We start from the raw sequence: 15,741 nt of genomic DNA on the forward strand, positions 1-15,741 counted from the left end.
AGGGCTACTGGAAGGATACTTTCGGTAACATTTTGTCTTTGAGTTTAACGAGGGATCCTCACAGATTGGTTTAAAACTATCAAGAGCCCTTGAAGGTCCGGCTTCTTATGCTCACCAAATTGTTGCGACACAAATCGCTTCAGCAAGCCTCATTGTCAATTTGTATGGTATGTGACGATTAGAATGCTTTCGTAGGGCAGGTGCGCATGGCTCCTATAATGGCTACACAGACAGATCGGTGCTTGACTTTTGGCCTCCTGGACGGTGCTTACTAAGTACGTAATAATCGGTTTTGTCACTGTATTGAATGCCCAAAACGTCAGTGCCTCTGACAGCCTAGTTGTTAACAGCTATGAGAAGAGACTTTAAGTTGACCCCTAAATGCTTCGCCTCTTGTGATAGAAATTACGGAGATTGATTTCTCAGTCAGTTTAAAGTCTCCCTGCAATCTAGAGGCAATATTGTCTTCATTGTAGCCCACCACGATGATGAGTAGCTTATACTTTTTATATACTTTATTGCTTTTCCAGGATCTCATGCCTAACGCTTCTTTGTTCTGATATTATAGTCCTGGATTCAATATGCTTATGTTACATGTTGTTATTACATTGGGAATATCTTCATGGAAAATATGTACCAAAAATGGTACATTTCGGCCAAAACGGCAACCGTGCACACAATACACATTTTCTGGCCGTTCTTTCTCAGTAAAATATTCGCGGAAGTGGAATATTTCCGATATAAAATATTGCATAACCGCTTATGGTTTAATACAATTGGCACGAGTTTTTGCACAAAATCATTAACTTTCAATATTACCTATTGAAATGGCAAATATGTTTTTATTTCCAACACAAAAAAAGTAAAGAAATTATGATTTCAAAACGGCAAGCGCCTTACAATGTTGGGCGCTTCGGCATAAAAGCTTAATATTTTAGTATGCCGGAAAGATTGCACTACTGGGACTAGCCGGTTAATGTGCGAAGTGCCTAAGTGTACATAAAATCCAAATTACATATGTTTATCTCTTGTATATTAACAAAAAATTCACATTTTCTTACAATAGTTGTGCTCACAGTTCAGTTTGTATGCAAAGTCATTCTTATGTAGCAAATATGTTTTTTATACATATGAACTTTAATAATATAATAATAATATTTTGGCGCTTACACTTTTTCTAACTGTTTGGCCGAGCTTCCCTAATTTGTGGTGCGCGTCTTGATGTTGTAACACAAATGAAGCGTCCTACATTCTTACGCCGCTTCCGAAGGCCAAATGGATTTTATCAGAAGCTTTATCGTTGCAGAAATACACTCGGACCAGTCAGCCACCGTGGCCGCCCTGATGTTGTAACTTAAATTCAATAATTTGTTTGCGTTCTCGCCAAGTGAGTTTGTTCTGTGACCGCTGGTGAGTGGAGCAGAAGGATAATTTTCAGCAACTGCTTGAAATAACTCTAGGGAGCTTCGGCCTGGCGCGGAAGTAGTGGTAGCAGCTCCGGTGATGGGAGCGGCTGTCCGGGCCCTAGTGGTGACGACGATGGTAGCGGCGGCCCCGGATGACAGCGAGTACGAATAACGGTCCTCTGTAATGCTGGCGGGCGGTCTTTGGTAGCGATCTCGGCCTTGGGGCGGCAGTGGTGACAGCGGTCCAAAACGGTGGCCCAAAGACAACCTCTAACAAATCTTGTATATGTATATTCCTTCATCACAATTTCAAATTCTGAAGTTCTCATCTGACAGCTGATTTTAAGAAAAAGTTGCAATACAAATTTTTTTTAAACAGAGCCTTTAAATTATAATACATGTTAAAAAAATCGAGAAAAGTGTTCAGCTTCGACATAACCTTCGGTAGTATTTTCCCCGAAGCCGAGCATTGAGCCGAATATGAAAATATTACCGATTAATCGGCAAACCGAAGCCAAAGTCGAACAATCCGTCGGACTCTAATTAATATCATGCAAAAAGTGTGCTAGTGAATCATATCTTTCCAGTGGACCTAAGTTTGTGCTTCCTATAGTATTAAAAAAAAATACGGATTTATACCATGTATGTAAATTAAGAATTATTTTTTCCATTTATTTAAATATTAACAGGAAGCAGTGGACCACAACAATAAAATATCCTCAAAACCACAAAACCTGCTTTGTGATGCCCAATTTATTGAATTCGCTAAGATATACAAGACACATCCATGCCTCTGGAATGAAAATGAGATAACATATAGATTCCCTAATAGGCGTCGAGAAGCACTGGAGAATATACTTCACGAGATGAATGCAAAATTTGAATTAAACTTAACTAATCATGATTTGGAGAAGGAAATAACTCGACTGCGCAAAATATGCTCTTACGAAAAGAATCAGAAAATAGAATGTAAGCAAAACAAAAGTATTTATGAACCAACATGCCGCTTTTATGAGCACTTGGCATTTGCTGAGATCGATGTTCGTCCTTTTGAATGTCCGGTTTGTGGAAATTTACTTCCTAGTCAAAGCCAGTACAAAAAACATGTCGCATCCCATGATGGGTCACTACCATATAAATGTATTGTTTGTGGACATGGTTTTCTGCTGTTAAATAATTTTACGGTACATTTACGTAGGCACGCACAAGACTATAACTACAGCTGTGAGGTGTGCAGCAGGCCTATTGCAACCACAAGTGAGTTAAAATGCCATATGCTTACCCACACTGGCGAAAAACCGTATGTTTGTGATATTTGCGGCAAGAGTTCTCGATTGCTTAACGAATTTAAAGAGCATTTGCTTCGACACGAACAACGCCGTATTCACAAGTGTTCAATTTGTCCAAAGGCTTTTTATAACAGAGGTAAGCTAAAAGACCATATGGCCGCCGTTCATGTGAAGGTGCGAAACAAAATATGCAATGTATGCAATAAAGGATTTACGACTCAGAAACAACTTCGTCAACACGAACACATTCATGATGCAGAAAGAAAATACGTATGCAAGATTTGTGGGAAACGTTTCTCACAAGCCGCAGGACTAAGTGGACATGTAAAATCGCATGGAACATCGTTATCCGCTTTGAGTACTAATTTTGAATAATTTTATAAATTTTTTTCGTGCTTTACTTAAAAACTTTTTTTCCTATCAAATACATACAAACCTACATATGTTTCTATGTACATAAATTATTAGGTTTTTTTTCATGTCGGAGAAAAGTAGACAGTCTCAACAACTGACCAATTGAAAAGGTAGTTGGAAATAAGTTACTCGTACCTTGAAACAAATACAGCAGGCGAATTTCCAGCTTTTCACTTATTTTTGGATTGCTTCTCACTTCCGCAACTGCATACTTATAGACGCTTATTTGACGCTTGACGTGCCCCTAGGACATTGCCATGTTAATAAAAAGTCAGTGCTTACGAGAAACAAGAAAGAATTTAAACAATGGCTGCAAGCTGGATTTGATCCGACCCGAAAACCGCTCAAAAAATTCGGTTCAGAATGAAAATTGACTTATGCCGAATTTTCACTAGGCATTGATATGAAAAAATATGTATGCCATTTAAAAAATGCCATGTGGAAATGAACTAAATGACTTTTTTTAACGTAATGACAGGATTGTTTTTGAATGCTCGACTTTGTCAGTTTTGCCATTTAATGCCTAGACATTTCAAACTTACACTTTATTATACTAAAATTGAATTAGCTATGAAACTGCAGCTTCGAATTTCTTTTAATTCTGATTAAAAAGTTTGAAATTGAGATCTATATATTTTTGGCTATATGTACGAAGAAAATAGGCAAGAAAAAAGCAATTGTAAGCTCGTAGCTAAGCACTAAAATATTAATAAATATACTTGCAAATATAGAAGAAAAACAACAAAAAATTTATGTAAGTACAGTTTAGTGGTTTGTTTTTTTATTCAGGTTATTTCGTGGATTGCACGTTAGGTCAAATAATTACTTTTTCTGTGCGAAATTAATAGCAGCTAAAATAATGCATTATTTTAATGTAAAAAAATGGCAAGCGTTATAAAAAAAGTGTAAAGGCAGTAAATAAATTGTGAAAACATGACTTGGCTTTCGTAAAACAGAGCTTTCTGCCCTTTTGTATGTTCAAATGATGAGTATATGTGTTTAAGTAGTACCCAAAAACATTGTCCAATTAGCTTGGTTTTGACACAAGTTATTTTGTTACCATACTCAAATGAGCTTACATGAGCTACATAATAAAATAGGTCTAGCGCTTAATTATGGCATTGTCGAAATTCCTAAATTGAAAAAAGAAAAATATTTACTACATGTCTCGCAGACATGCCTTGAGGAGAGATTCCCAAAGCAGTTAGTCTTCATAAAACACTTCATTTTCACTTGAGGTTTCAGTATTCCCTAATTCTCCATCGATATTATTTATATTCAGAATGCAAATGCTGCTTTGTGACACATTTACCAAAAATCGCAGGTAACTTCCTGAAAAGAATACGAATGTTTTTGAAAATAATTTGTGAAAAGAATGTTCAAAGTTCTATTCACTTTGAGTCAAAAATTTCGAAATTTCAATCCGTAAATTCTCTCAAGGATTTGCCTTTTTGCGAAGGCTGCTCATCAATGGTCTTTACGAATCGGCGCAAGTGTCTTTGTAACATAGCCATGGCTACGCTACAGGAGATGAAATGTAATCCAAATTGAGGCTGGTATTTTTTTGCTATCACACGCTTCCATTTTAACTATTTATCACCATTAAAATGGACTATTTATCACCAAAAAATTTATGCTAAGCTATTTTTAGTGAAAGGGAGGAAAAAAAATTTAGAAAAATGTTAACTTTCGTATTTTAGCATTTTAGCGATAGCGAAAATTAGAATCCGACTGCTGGTCGACACAGTTGGCTTTTTGATTTCGAAAAGAACTTCATCAGAAAGAAACGCTATGTTTTCAGATCTAAATATTTTAGCATCTTTTCCAAATTGTTTTCCATAATTTTCGTCTTTCTTTGATAAATAATTGCAAAAAGATTTTCATGGAACTTTCGCAAATATCTGCAGCATCAAGCGAAAAAGTTTTTTTTTTTCGAACATCCAATCAGCCAAACTTCAAACAACTCGCCTTGTGTAATAGCACGATAGCCCAGAAAAAACGGGTTTTCTTGAAAACGGCGCCTTAAGTAAAATAATGTCAACTCATTACATCTTAATTTATCCAATTTGTTTTCCGAAAGTTAACAAAATTTTAAAAGCTTACATAAAATCATAAATGGAAATAAATTAGAAAATGTTTGAGGTTATACAAATAAGTCAGTTTTTTTTTTTGAAAACAAATGTTAAAAAGTCACTTTTTAAATTGGGGCATAGGTTCTCACTTATAGTTTTGTTTTCCAGTTGAAATTTTCCTTTAATTATTCGAACTTTACAAAAAAAAATGCACTTGAAACTTACAAAATAAACCAAACCAAACAAATTTTAGAAAACCATATCGAGCCCTAACCGCCAAAATAACGTAAGCGACATTTTTTTCAAAATTTTCTTTTAGATGCAGAACTATTCCTAGAGCATCTAGATACATTTCTGCATCAAAAGAAAATTTTGAAAAAAAATTTCGCTTACGTTATTTTGGCGGTTAGGGCCCGATATACATATACATATATAAATGGTCGTCTGCAATAACGACACACTTCAAATTCAAAAAATAAAAACTGTTACTACAGTTAAGTGACTGTTGTCTCTTATCCTTGCCTAATCCATTTCCATCTCTTACTAAAGTAACTAAAGTAAGCAGTAAGGATTGCTAAAGTAAGTACTAAAAATTAGAAATCGATTCGACAAGGATTAGAGACCACTTAACAGTAATAACAGTTTTTATTTCTTGATTTTTGAATTGTGTCGTTATTGCACAGGTCCATCGCATAATACTTTTCAAAAACTTCACTAAAATATCAGTTGCTTCTATCGTTTTAAACGGAAAGTTTGCTTCAAATATGTAAAATTACCCATTTCTTCCCATGTGGCGTGGTTTGAGATTCTTTTGATGAAAAATTCTTATGGATTTGTACCATATAAATCAATCTTTATTGTTTCCATTTACGTATATTTCTGATAGCTATTTAAATTTTAACAGGCACGAGTGCATCGGAAGACTAAAAAGCTCTCAAGACCAGAGATCTTGTTAAGCGATGAACAATTTATTGATTTGGCCAAAAGGTACGAAACACATCCATGCCTCTGGAATGAAAATGAGATAGCATACAGATTCACTAACAGGCGTCGTGAAGCCTTGGAGAATATACTTCAGGAATTTAATAAAAAGTTTGATATAAACTTAACTAAACCTGATCTGGAAAAGGAAATTTCTCGACTACGCAAAATATGTTCATACGAAAAGAATCAAAAAATAGAATGTAAACAAAGCAAAAGTATTTATAAACCAACATGCCCATATTATGAGCACTTGGCGTTTGCTGAGGTCGATGTTAATCCTTTTGAATGCTCAGTTTGTGGAAATTTACTCCCTAGTCAAACCCAGTACAAAATACATTTAGCATCCCATGACGGGTCGCTACCATATAAATGTATTGTTTGTGGACATGGATTTCAGGAGTCAGCTAATTTAACGGTACATTTGCGGAGGCATGCACAAGACTACAAGTACACCTGTGAGGTGTGCAACAGGCCTATTGCAACCACAACTGAGTTAAAAGCCCATATGCTTATCCACACTGGCGAAAGACCGTATGTTTGCGATGTTTGCGGCAAGAGTTTCAAAATGCTATACGATTTTAAAGAACATTTGCTACGACATGAGGAACGCAAAATTCACAAGTGTACAATTTGTCCAAAGGCCTTTTATAATAGAAGTATGTTTAGGGAACACAAGGCCACTCATTTGAAGGTGCGGGACAAAATATGCAGCGTTTGCAATAAAGGATTTACAACTCGGAAACAACTTCGTCAACACAAAGACATTCATGATGCAGAAAAGAAATTTGTTTGCAAGATTTGTGGAAAGCGTTTTGCCCAATCCGCTGGACTATGTGGACATATAAAATCGCATGGAACAGCATTATCTTCGAAGATTGCTAATTATGAATAAACTTTTTATTTATTTGTGCTTTGTTTTATAAGTAAAATTTATACATACAATATGTAATATCTTTCTTATCATGAAGTTGCAATTTAATTTTATTTCGAAGATTGATCCTTTTTTCATACAACATTAGACATTGAAATTTAAGCAGGGACCGAAAATATCCGTTGAATATTAAGATTTTTATTTTTTGCATTTTAAAAAATCGTTTTTTATTTTTCCGATCAAGAATAAGCGTTAAATTAGGTTGTTATTTTTTGGAAAAATTGGATTTTAATTTTTTCCGGTCGTTTTCGAACCTTATGGGACAGACTGCGTTTTTGTTTTCCAAAGAATTCTTCATTCATATTCCTTTGGCTCTTTCTAAATTTGGAGAACCTGTAACGTCATCAGTGTTTTTCGATTTTAGTTTTTGTAATTAATTTGTAATCCTTTCTTCCGTGTTTTATCAGTGCACTTGCACAATATTCCAGGGACCGAAAATAACACGTTATTTTTACGACTTAAGCTTGGCCAAATATTTTTTATTCTGAAATAAAAGTCCCTTCCGTATAATAAACAAACACAAAACACTTATCTAAATTAAACAGTTTTGGTATCTTATGAAAGAGGACTGAAACAGCTTTTAAACAGAAATAACGAACGAAGGTTACCACCTCTACTTATATTTTTTTATAATTTAATACTAAAGAAATTCATATACCTGACCCAAAGTTTGTTCTATGGTAATTAACTAACATATTTTATTTAAATATGTTTCAATATTTGGCCAAGTTCAACTCTTAAAAAAATAACTGTTATTTTCGGTCCCTCCAATATTCGCAATCGCAAAAGATCCGCATTGAATATTGCGAATGTCAAAATTAATGCGGAAGCTCCGCGGTTGCGAATGCGAATATTCGCAACAACCCTGGCACTTACTATCCATTATAACCTTACTAGTCGTGCGTGTAGACTAAATGTAAGCACCACTCTACGACCATAGCGATACTTTTAGTCCGGGAGCCAGCGACAGATTTTTGCGACCAATTTTAGTTTTGCTCATATTCATTTCAATGCATCGTATAATGCTTCTATAAAGCCTAGTAACGTTCCGCTGCGGGCTACAGCAGCCTCCCACGCAAACAATAAAAAATATTTAATTTTATTATTTCAGTTTTGCTAGAAATGATATGAATGATAGAGTGTATAGTAAAGAGTAAGAAAACGATGTTCAGCTGGCTGTAAAAAAACATTTATGATTTTAGTTCGCATGAAAATTGGTCAGGTGATAGGGGATATGATACTTAAATCAACTCAAACGTTCAGCTGGCTGTATGTGGGTGGAAAAACGTTCAGCTGAGGCAGTGAAAGTGTAACACAGAAAGCAGGTATAAGAGCGGCGCTCTCAGGGCACGCGTAACTTTAATACGCCAACTGAACGTCTTTCCGCCCATATTACAGTCAGATGAGCGTTGTTTTTTTTTTTTGTTTAAAGTGATATGTGAACTATCATATAACCAATTTTCACCTGAACTGAAAGAATGTATCTAAAGTTACACGTATTTACTCATGCAACTTTCGTACAAGTGACGTTCATTATAATAAATGAAGAAGTATATCAATGAAAATTTTTATTTGACGTACCTAATATTGTACATAACATATATACATAAATAAATTTAGGTTTCTTCCTCGCTTTGATCTGCTGACGAGCTTGAAGCGTCGTCATCCGAATCGCTATCAGAATCGCTTTCGGATATCTCATCATCTCAGCATCACTTTTGGTCGATATATGTTTCCGTCAATCAAAGACACTGAACACAAAATCAGAGGAATGCAACTGTCCAATTTTAGCATCAGTGGGTCTGAGCAAGTACGACCGACCGACTTCACAGGCGAGATGAAAAATGTCAACTTCAAAGAAACTATTGTTAGGTTATTTGTTGACCATTGGGGAGAGGATTACATGGTGCCGGATATAAATAATAAAACTATTTATGTAAACGCTGACGCTTGCCATACGTATATAGTCAGAGATGGTGAAATAATCCGACTTATCCTAGTCACGAAGAGGCAGACACTAAGATTATTTACCACATTTGTAAATTACAAAGTGATACTAACGTTACCATTCGGTGTTCCGACACTGATATTTTAGTCATAATGCTCGCCAATATGAGCAATATAGACAAGAATAATAATAGGTTTGTATAGTAACAAAAAGTCAGTACTAATTTGTACTGGAACCTGCGAATTTTTACTGGAAAAGTGTATAATAACCAAAAAAAAAATTGCAGCAGAGCCCTGAATCGAGGGCGTAATAACACGGGAGAGCTGCAAATTCTTGAAATTTTTACTAGCAGAAATTACTAGAAGAAAAAGAAGAAGAATGAATGTCAAAAGCTGCCATTTGTTGAATTGTTTAAGCGTAATCAAAAGTAAAATTAGTGGAAATCAAAATATTAATGATGTGGTGGACTGTTTAAGTGCTTGTGTGTAAGGCAAAGAGTTTAAAACTGATTTATAAATAGTAAAATGTTTACAGCAGAATGTCAAAACAGTGCAACCACTGTTCACTTGCAAGTTTTGTGTTCAATAACTTTTTCTGCTAGTTTTCTCTTCTCAATCTTTTACTGGAGAAGTTACTATGCTAACCTAAGTCCCCTTTCAGACACGTCAAGTCTTGAAAGCAATTTTTTTCGAATTCTCTTTTGTGTTTTCTATTTGCTTCCACACGCGTCAACTTTAATTGAATTCAAGTCCTTGGTTCTTAAATGGGAAGCAACGAAAAGATCAAACGAGACAAGAAAACTTGAAACGAATTGACGGTACGGAGGTAGTCTGAAAGGGGACTAATATATCGATGCCAGTTGGTGGTTGCATGAGTAAATACGTCTAACTTTAGATACATTCTTTAAGTTCAGATGAAAATTGTTTATATGATAGTTCACATATCACTATAAAACAAAAACAAAAAAAAAACGTTTATCTGACTGTGTGCGGACGGAAAGGCGTTCACTTGACGTATTAACCTGCGTATTGCGTTACACCTTCACTACCCCAGCTGCCACAGTTTTTCCACCCACATACAGCCAGCTGAATGTTTGATTTGATTTAAGTAGCATACCAACTATCACCTGACCAATTTTCGTGCGAACTAAAATCATAATTTTTTTTATATTTTTTTTTTTTTATATTCACCTGGGCAGCGGAAGTATAACACACCCACATACATCCAGTTGAACATCGTTTTCTTACTCTTTACTATACACTCTATCATTCATATCATTTCTAGCAAAACTGAAATAATTAAATTTTTTATTTTTTTGTTTGCGTGGGAGGCTGCTGTAGCCCAACCCACCCACAATGGCGCTGCGGAACGTTACTACGCTCCATAGCGACATCATACGAGACATATATATTAATATTATTCACAAAAATATGTCGCTGGCTCCCAGACTATTTTGTTGGTTTGGGTTTTGTTGGTTGGATGGTTTGTGGTTGGTTGCACCGGCACACAAAAAATAAGTGCTGTGTGCTTTTACAAACACTCAAAATTTCAAGTAAATTCCGAAAAACCGAAAAATGGGCAAAAAATTCTCAATTTTCGCAATTTTATTTAAGGAATAGGAAAATCAAAATGGGGGAAATGCCATTCCAACGATCAATTGAAGAAGGAGTTTCCATTTTTCGTATCGAAAAAAGCTCTTATTTTGAATGACTTTTTCCTGCAATATAAATCTCGATTAGAAGAAATGCAGAAATCAGTGGCGTTTTGAGCTATTATCTGAAGAAATGCCAGATATTAAAATAGACAATTGTCTGTTCGAAGGCCTCCCTCTTCCTCTGCTACCACCAGCGGTTTCCGAGTTGAATACTTTCAGAGCTGGAGCGTCGGTGTCCATTCGAACGACATAGCCAAGCCAGCAGAGCCTCTGTATTTTAATTCGTTGCATTATGTCCATGTCGTTGTAAAGCTCATACAGCTCACCGTTCCATCGTCTGCGGTACTCGCAGTCGCCAACGCGTAAAGGCCCGTAACTCTTCCGCAAAATCTTTCTCTCGAATACTCCAAGAGCCGCCTCATCGGATGTTGTCATTGTCCATGCCTCCGCGCCGTACATCAGCACAGGCATGATGAGTGACTTACAGAACGTGGTTTTCGTACGTCGAGAAAGGACTACTCAGTCCAAAGTAGTACTTGTTGGCAAGATTCTGCGTTGGATTTCCATGCTGACATTATTATGGGTGTGTATGCTGGTTCAGTTCTGCAGCTCTTATTATCTTCTTCAACATCAGATTAAAGAAGTCACATGAAAGAGAGTCGCCCTGTCTGAAACCCCGTTTGGTGCCGAACGGCTCGGATAGGTGTTTCCCAATTCTGATGGAGCTGGTGGTATTGCTCAACGTCATTTTACACTGCCGTATGAGTTTGAGGGGATGCCAAATCCAGACATAGCAGCGTATAGGCAACTCCTTTTAGTGCTGTCGAAAGCGGCTTTAAAATCGACAAATAGGTGGTGAGTGTGGATCCCTTTCTCGCGGGTCTTTTCCTACTAATAAGGCCCAATCAGTTCATTGACGGTGGGCTTCAGTTTTTCACATAATACACTCGATAAGGCCTTTAACCTATGCTTAGAAGGCTGATCCCGCGGTAATTGGCGCGAATGGCGAGGTCGCCTTTCTTGTGGATTGGGCAGAGCACACTTTAATTCCAGTCGTCGGGCATGCGTTCATCTGACCATATTCTGCACAAGAGTTGATGTATGCACCTTATCAACTCCTCGCCGCCGTACTTGAATAGCTCAGCTGGCAGGCTGTTAGCTCCAGCAACTTTATTGTTTTTCAGCCGCGTTATTGCTATTCGTACCTCGTCATAATCAGGCGGTGGAACGTCGACTCCGTCATCATCGACTGCGGGCTCGGGTTCTTCTCCACATATGGTTGCCAGACCAGATTTTATCAGTACAGTACTGATTTTTCAACTCTTGTACTGATTTTATTAACTTCTTCAATCAGTACGCTAATGTCCTGATTTGTCAAAATTTGTACTGATTTGTACTGAATTTTCGATTCAAACAATATACTTTAGTATTTTCTTAAGGTTTTTACATAACGTTGGTACTTCCTTAAACTGTACTGTAAAAAATAAGAAGAATAAAATTTAACTATAGTTGACATGTTTTAGATAATGTTAGATATGTCCAAGAAATTAATACAACAAAAAGATCAATCGTTTTATGGGCATATCGCCGGGTCGTTACGTACCAGTTGCGATAATATGATGGAGCAGAAATTATTTAAAAAGAAGGCTTAAATTTTTGTCGTGTGTTGTTAGTTATCTCGAAAATAACTTTCAGTTTAATAAAAATAAATTTCAATATTCGAATGGCTTTTCCCTATAACTTGCAACTCCTTTTTCTCAATTTACTGACATTGTAAAAGAGTTTTGCATACAAAACACAGAGTTAAATACTCTTTTTAGCGAATTCTTAGTCTTTCACAGTTTTTGCGTAGTTGAAAAATTATTTAAGCCATGCGGAAATATAGATGAACTCCTTAAAAAGTGGTACTTTTTCACAGTATGAGAGGATCTTAAGATAAAGTTCGTTTCCTGGCGCAAAGAGAGAAACCGGCTTCTAATTAAAATTTTTGAAAGTGAACTTCATTTTAAAAGTAATTTTAAAATGAAATGTATAGAATTCCTTGACTATTTAAACCCAGAAAATGGGAATGATCTCATTATTGCTATTCAAAAAGTCACAAATACAAAATAATTTATTGGCTCCTGTGTACATTGATGTGTACACTCATGTTAAAATGAATAACACTTTTATTTTTTATGAACTATATTTTATTTATATACCAAAATGTTGTTAAAAACAAGAACTAAGGCGTTTTAAATTATTTTCTGTTACTTACATTAATAAGTTTGCTTTGAATAAAAATGTACTGAAAAGTACTGATTTTTTTAGCATGAAAAAGTCTAAAGTACTGATTTCGCGCATAAAAAATCTGGCAACCCTATCTCCACAACTTTCCATGCTGCTACCATTCGGTAGGGCGGAAAAGTGTTCCCTCCATAATTTAAGTACCCTCTGAACATTGGTTACTAGGTCGCCATTGTTGTTCTTACATGAGTACGCCCTGGTCTTGAAACCTTCCGTAAGTCGCCTAACTCTCTGGTAAAATTTTCGGGCATTCTTCCTGTGAGGTGTCAAATGGCAGTGCTTGGCCTGTAGATGTGCAATGAAGGTTTTTATTATTGAAAACGGTTGCCAGCTGTTACAAATTTTATTAAAATTATTTAATAAGTTAAATGAATTAGATATTACAATATGGGTATCAATTGAACTAGTTTTGAAAATACTTTACCTCTAATGACACGTAGAAGGGTTGCCACATGTTTAAAAAATAAAATTCACTTTAATTAAGGGAATAAGGTAACTGAACTATGTATATCAATACGAGTATCAGACAAATGAAAAAAATTTGACATATTTAGCAAGAAATAAGTGGAGAGTAAAAACATTACTGAGCTAATGCAAGAGTCCAGTAATTTAAAACGAATGTAATCCGAACCAATCACTGATTGACAATGTATGTATTTGTAATAAAACAACAAATACGCTGGCGTACTCCTATGGTTTGACGTAATTATTAATTTAGTTTAACCAAATTCGACTTTACAAACAGGTGGCAACCCTTTTCGTAATATTTTTAAGCTAAAACCTTCTCAAACCTTTTTCGTCTGACACCCTTATGGTGATACCTATCTATTTCAATTACCTAATTCCTTTAATTCAAGTGGAATTTGATTTTTTAAACAGGGGGCAACTCTCTACATGGAGCTAACACACATTTCGTTTGATACCCATCTCTTAGTAATTCATTTAACTTATAAAAAAATGTTTATCTGATTTTTTAACAGGTGGCATTTCTATAAAAAAAATAAACCTTCTATTGTCCACAGGTCAAGTTTTTTAATCTGACACTTCATTTTTGAAAATGGAACGAATAGTGCAGATCTCAAGGCACTGACAAAAAATGAAAAAATTATTATATGCATTAGCGAAAAACGCATTACTGCAAAAAAATTAGCAGGTTTTTATTTCTTCTTTTGAAAGCTAAAAGCCCGTACTATTTAATAAAATATAATAATAAAAAAAAATAACCTATTTAATAAATTTCCTAGATAGGCTAGTCCGATCTGATTATCTGTAGTGCAAATAAAACAAGTTTATTCCACTATTACAGCCCAACGTTTCGCTAAACTTATTAGCATTAGCGATACGTTGGGCTAAAATAGTGAAATAAACTTGTTTTATTTGCACTAAAGATAATCAGATCGGACTAGCCTATCTAGGAAATTTATTAAATATATAGAAACCGATCGGAAATAACAACAACCAAAAAATAACCAATTTTTACATATATTCTTTATTCATTCCATTAAAATTTAGCATTTTTTGAAATTTAGTTTAAAAAAATGTTTTTTTGGAACACCGCAGGGACATCCTGTGTTTAATTTTATTCCAAATTTTTAATTCCCTTAATTCTCTACTATCTATATGGAAACAAGAAACGTCAAACCAACATTTTATTTCAAAGAATATATTTTTGACAGTTTTTTCTGTGAAGAGCTTACGCATGGCTATGCTCTTATTAAAATTCTTAGTATAAAATTTGTCGACTTTAGTGGCGGCATATAAATAAATTTTATAGGGAAATGTCTGTTTAATTCTTTTTAGTGGATAAATTGTCTTTACAAAAATACCAAACAAGCTCACATTGCAGATAACAAATTTTTCGATTTTTGCCCACTTAGGGGGCACTGTGCGGGTGCGTGTCTTGGCTTCAATAAGGTAGTGGTCCGAGTCGATGTTTTTGGGCCTCGGAGTGTGCGTACGTCTAAAACACTGGAAGCGTGCCTTCCGTGTATCACAACATGATCGATTTGGTTTCTCGTTTTTCGATCCGGAGACAGCCACGTTGCTTGGTGGATCTTTTTATGCTTGAACATAGTACTGCATACTACCATGTTTCGAGCCCCGGCGAAGTCGATCAGCCTCAATCCGTTGTCGGACGTTTCGTCATGGAGGCTGAATTTTCCGATGGTGGTTCCAAAGATCCGTTTCTTGCCCACCCTGGCATTGAAGTCGCCAAGCACGATTTTGATATCATGACGGGGGTAGCGCTCGTACGTGCAGTCCAAGCGCGCATAGAAGAGATCTAGCTTTGATGCGGATTGTATGCCCTCAAATCGTAGTCCTTTAGTCCTTTAAACGTTTGCCGTGGTCGTCATCATAAGGACGGGTATCATCCGAGGCTTTACCTTGCTTCTTCACTGGAAGTGGTCCCAAACCCAGCGCACAACCCATTGCTGGGACGGGGTGGTTTCGCTACCAAATACACGTTTATATAGCGAGCCGCTTACTCCAAGCAGACACATGCTGCAGCCGCACCTACTTGTGAACAGACGCTGCAGACTTCAGTGAGCCCTTAAACCGAAAAAGTCGGAGTGGCTCCACCGAAGCTCCCTCTTTTTCTGCCGTGACCCAAGGCTCCACTCGGATTGGTTACCGCATCTTGCACATGGGTTGCTCACGTTGCCCAGAATGCGATTGAGTATAGCCATGCAACTGTAACTGCATACCCAGCGCACTCCTTAAATCAACTGCACTCTGAAAAAAATTTAAAAACTTGTG

The 15,741-nt window shown here is 36.1% G+C and overlaps 2 protein-coding genes across 4 annotated transcripts in view; one reads left to right on the plus strand and one right to left on the minus strand.

Moving 5' to 3' along the window:
* LOC118749015 (zinc finger protein 583-like) overlaps nt 1-15,741 on the minus strand; it is a 180,913-nt gene that overhangs the window by 22,039 nt on the left and 143,133 nt on the right. The window lies entirely within an intron of this gene.
* On the plus strand, nt 2,099-6,188 carry LOC118749020 (zinc finger protein 69-like). Its single transcript, XM_036483821.1, has 2 exons — nt 2,099-3,053; nt 6,086-6,188. Exons 1-2 carry the CDS (start codon nt 2,273-2,275, stop codon nt 6,106-6,108), a joined length of 804 nt encoding a protein of 267 aa, XP_036339714.1. The 5' UTR covers nt 2,099-2,272; the 3' UTR covers nt 6,109-6,188.

Source organism: Rhagoletis pomonella, unplaced genomic scaffold (assembly GCF_013731165.1).
Source record: "Rhagoletis pomonella isolate Grant_MI unplaced genomic scaffold, Rhpom_1.0 Rhpom_scaffold_00013, whole genome shotgun sequence".
NCBI classification, from domain to species: domain Eukaryota; kingdom Metazoa; phylum Arthropoda; class Insecta; order Diptera; family Tephritidae; genus Rhagoletis; species Rhagoletis pomonella.

What these genes read in the sequence shown, in the direction of transcription:
- LOC118749020 (XM_036483821.1), top strand. Translation starts at nt 2,273, where the DNA reads ATGAATGCAAAATTTGAATTAAACTTAACTAATCATGATTTGGAGAAG. An exon ending in AACATCGTTATCCGCTTTGA is followed by an intron (nt 3,054 to 6,085) that starts GTACTAATTTTG and finishes AAATTTTAACAG; the next exon opens with GCACGAGTGCATCGGAAGAC.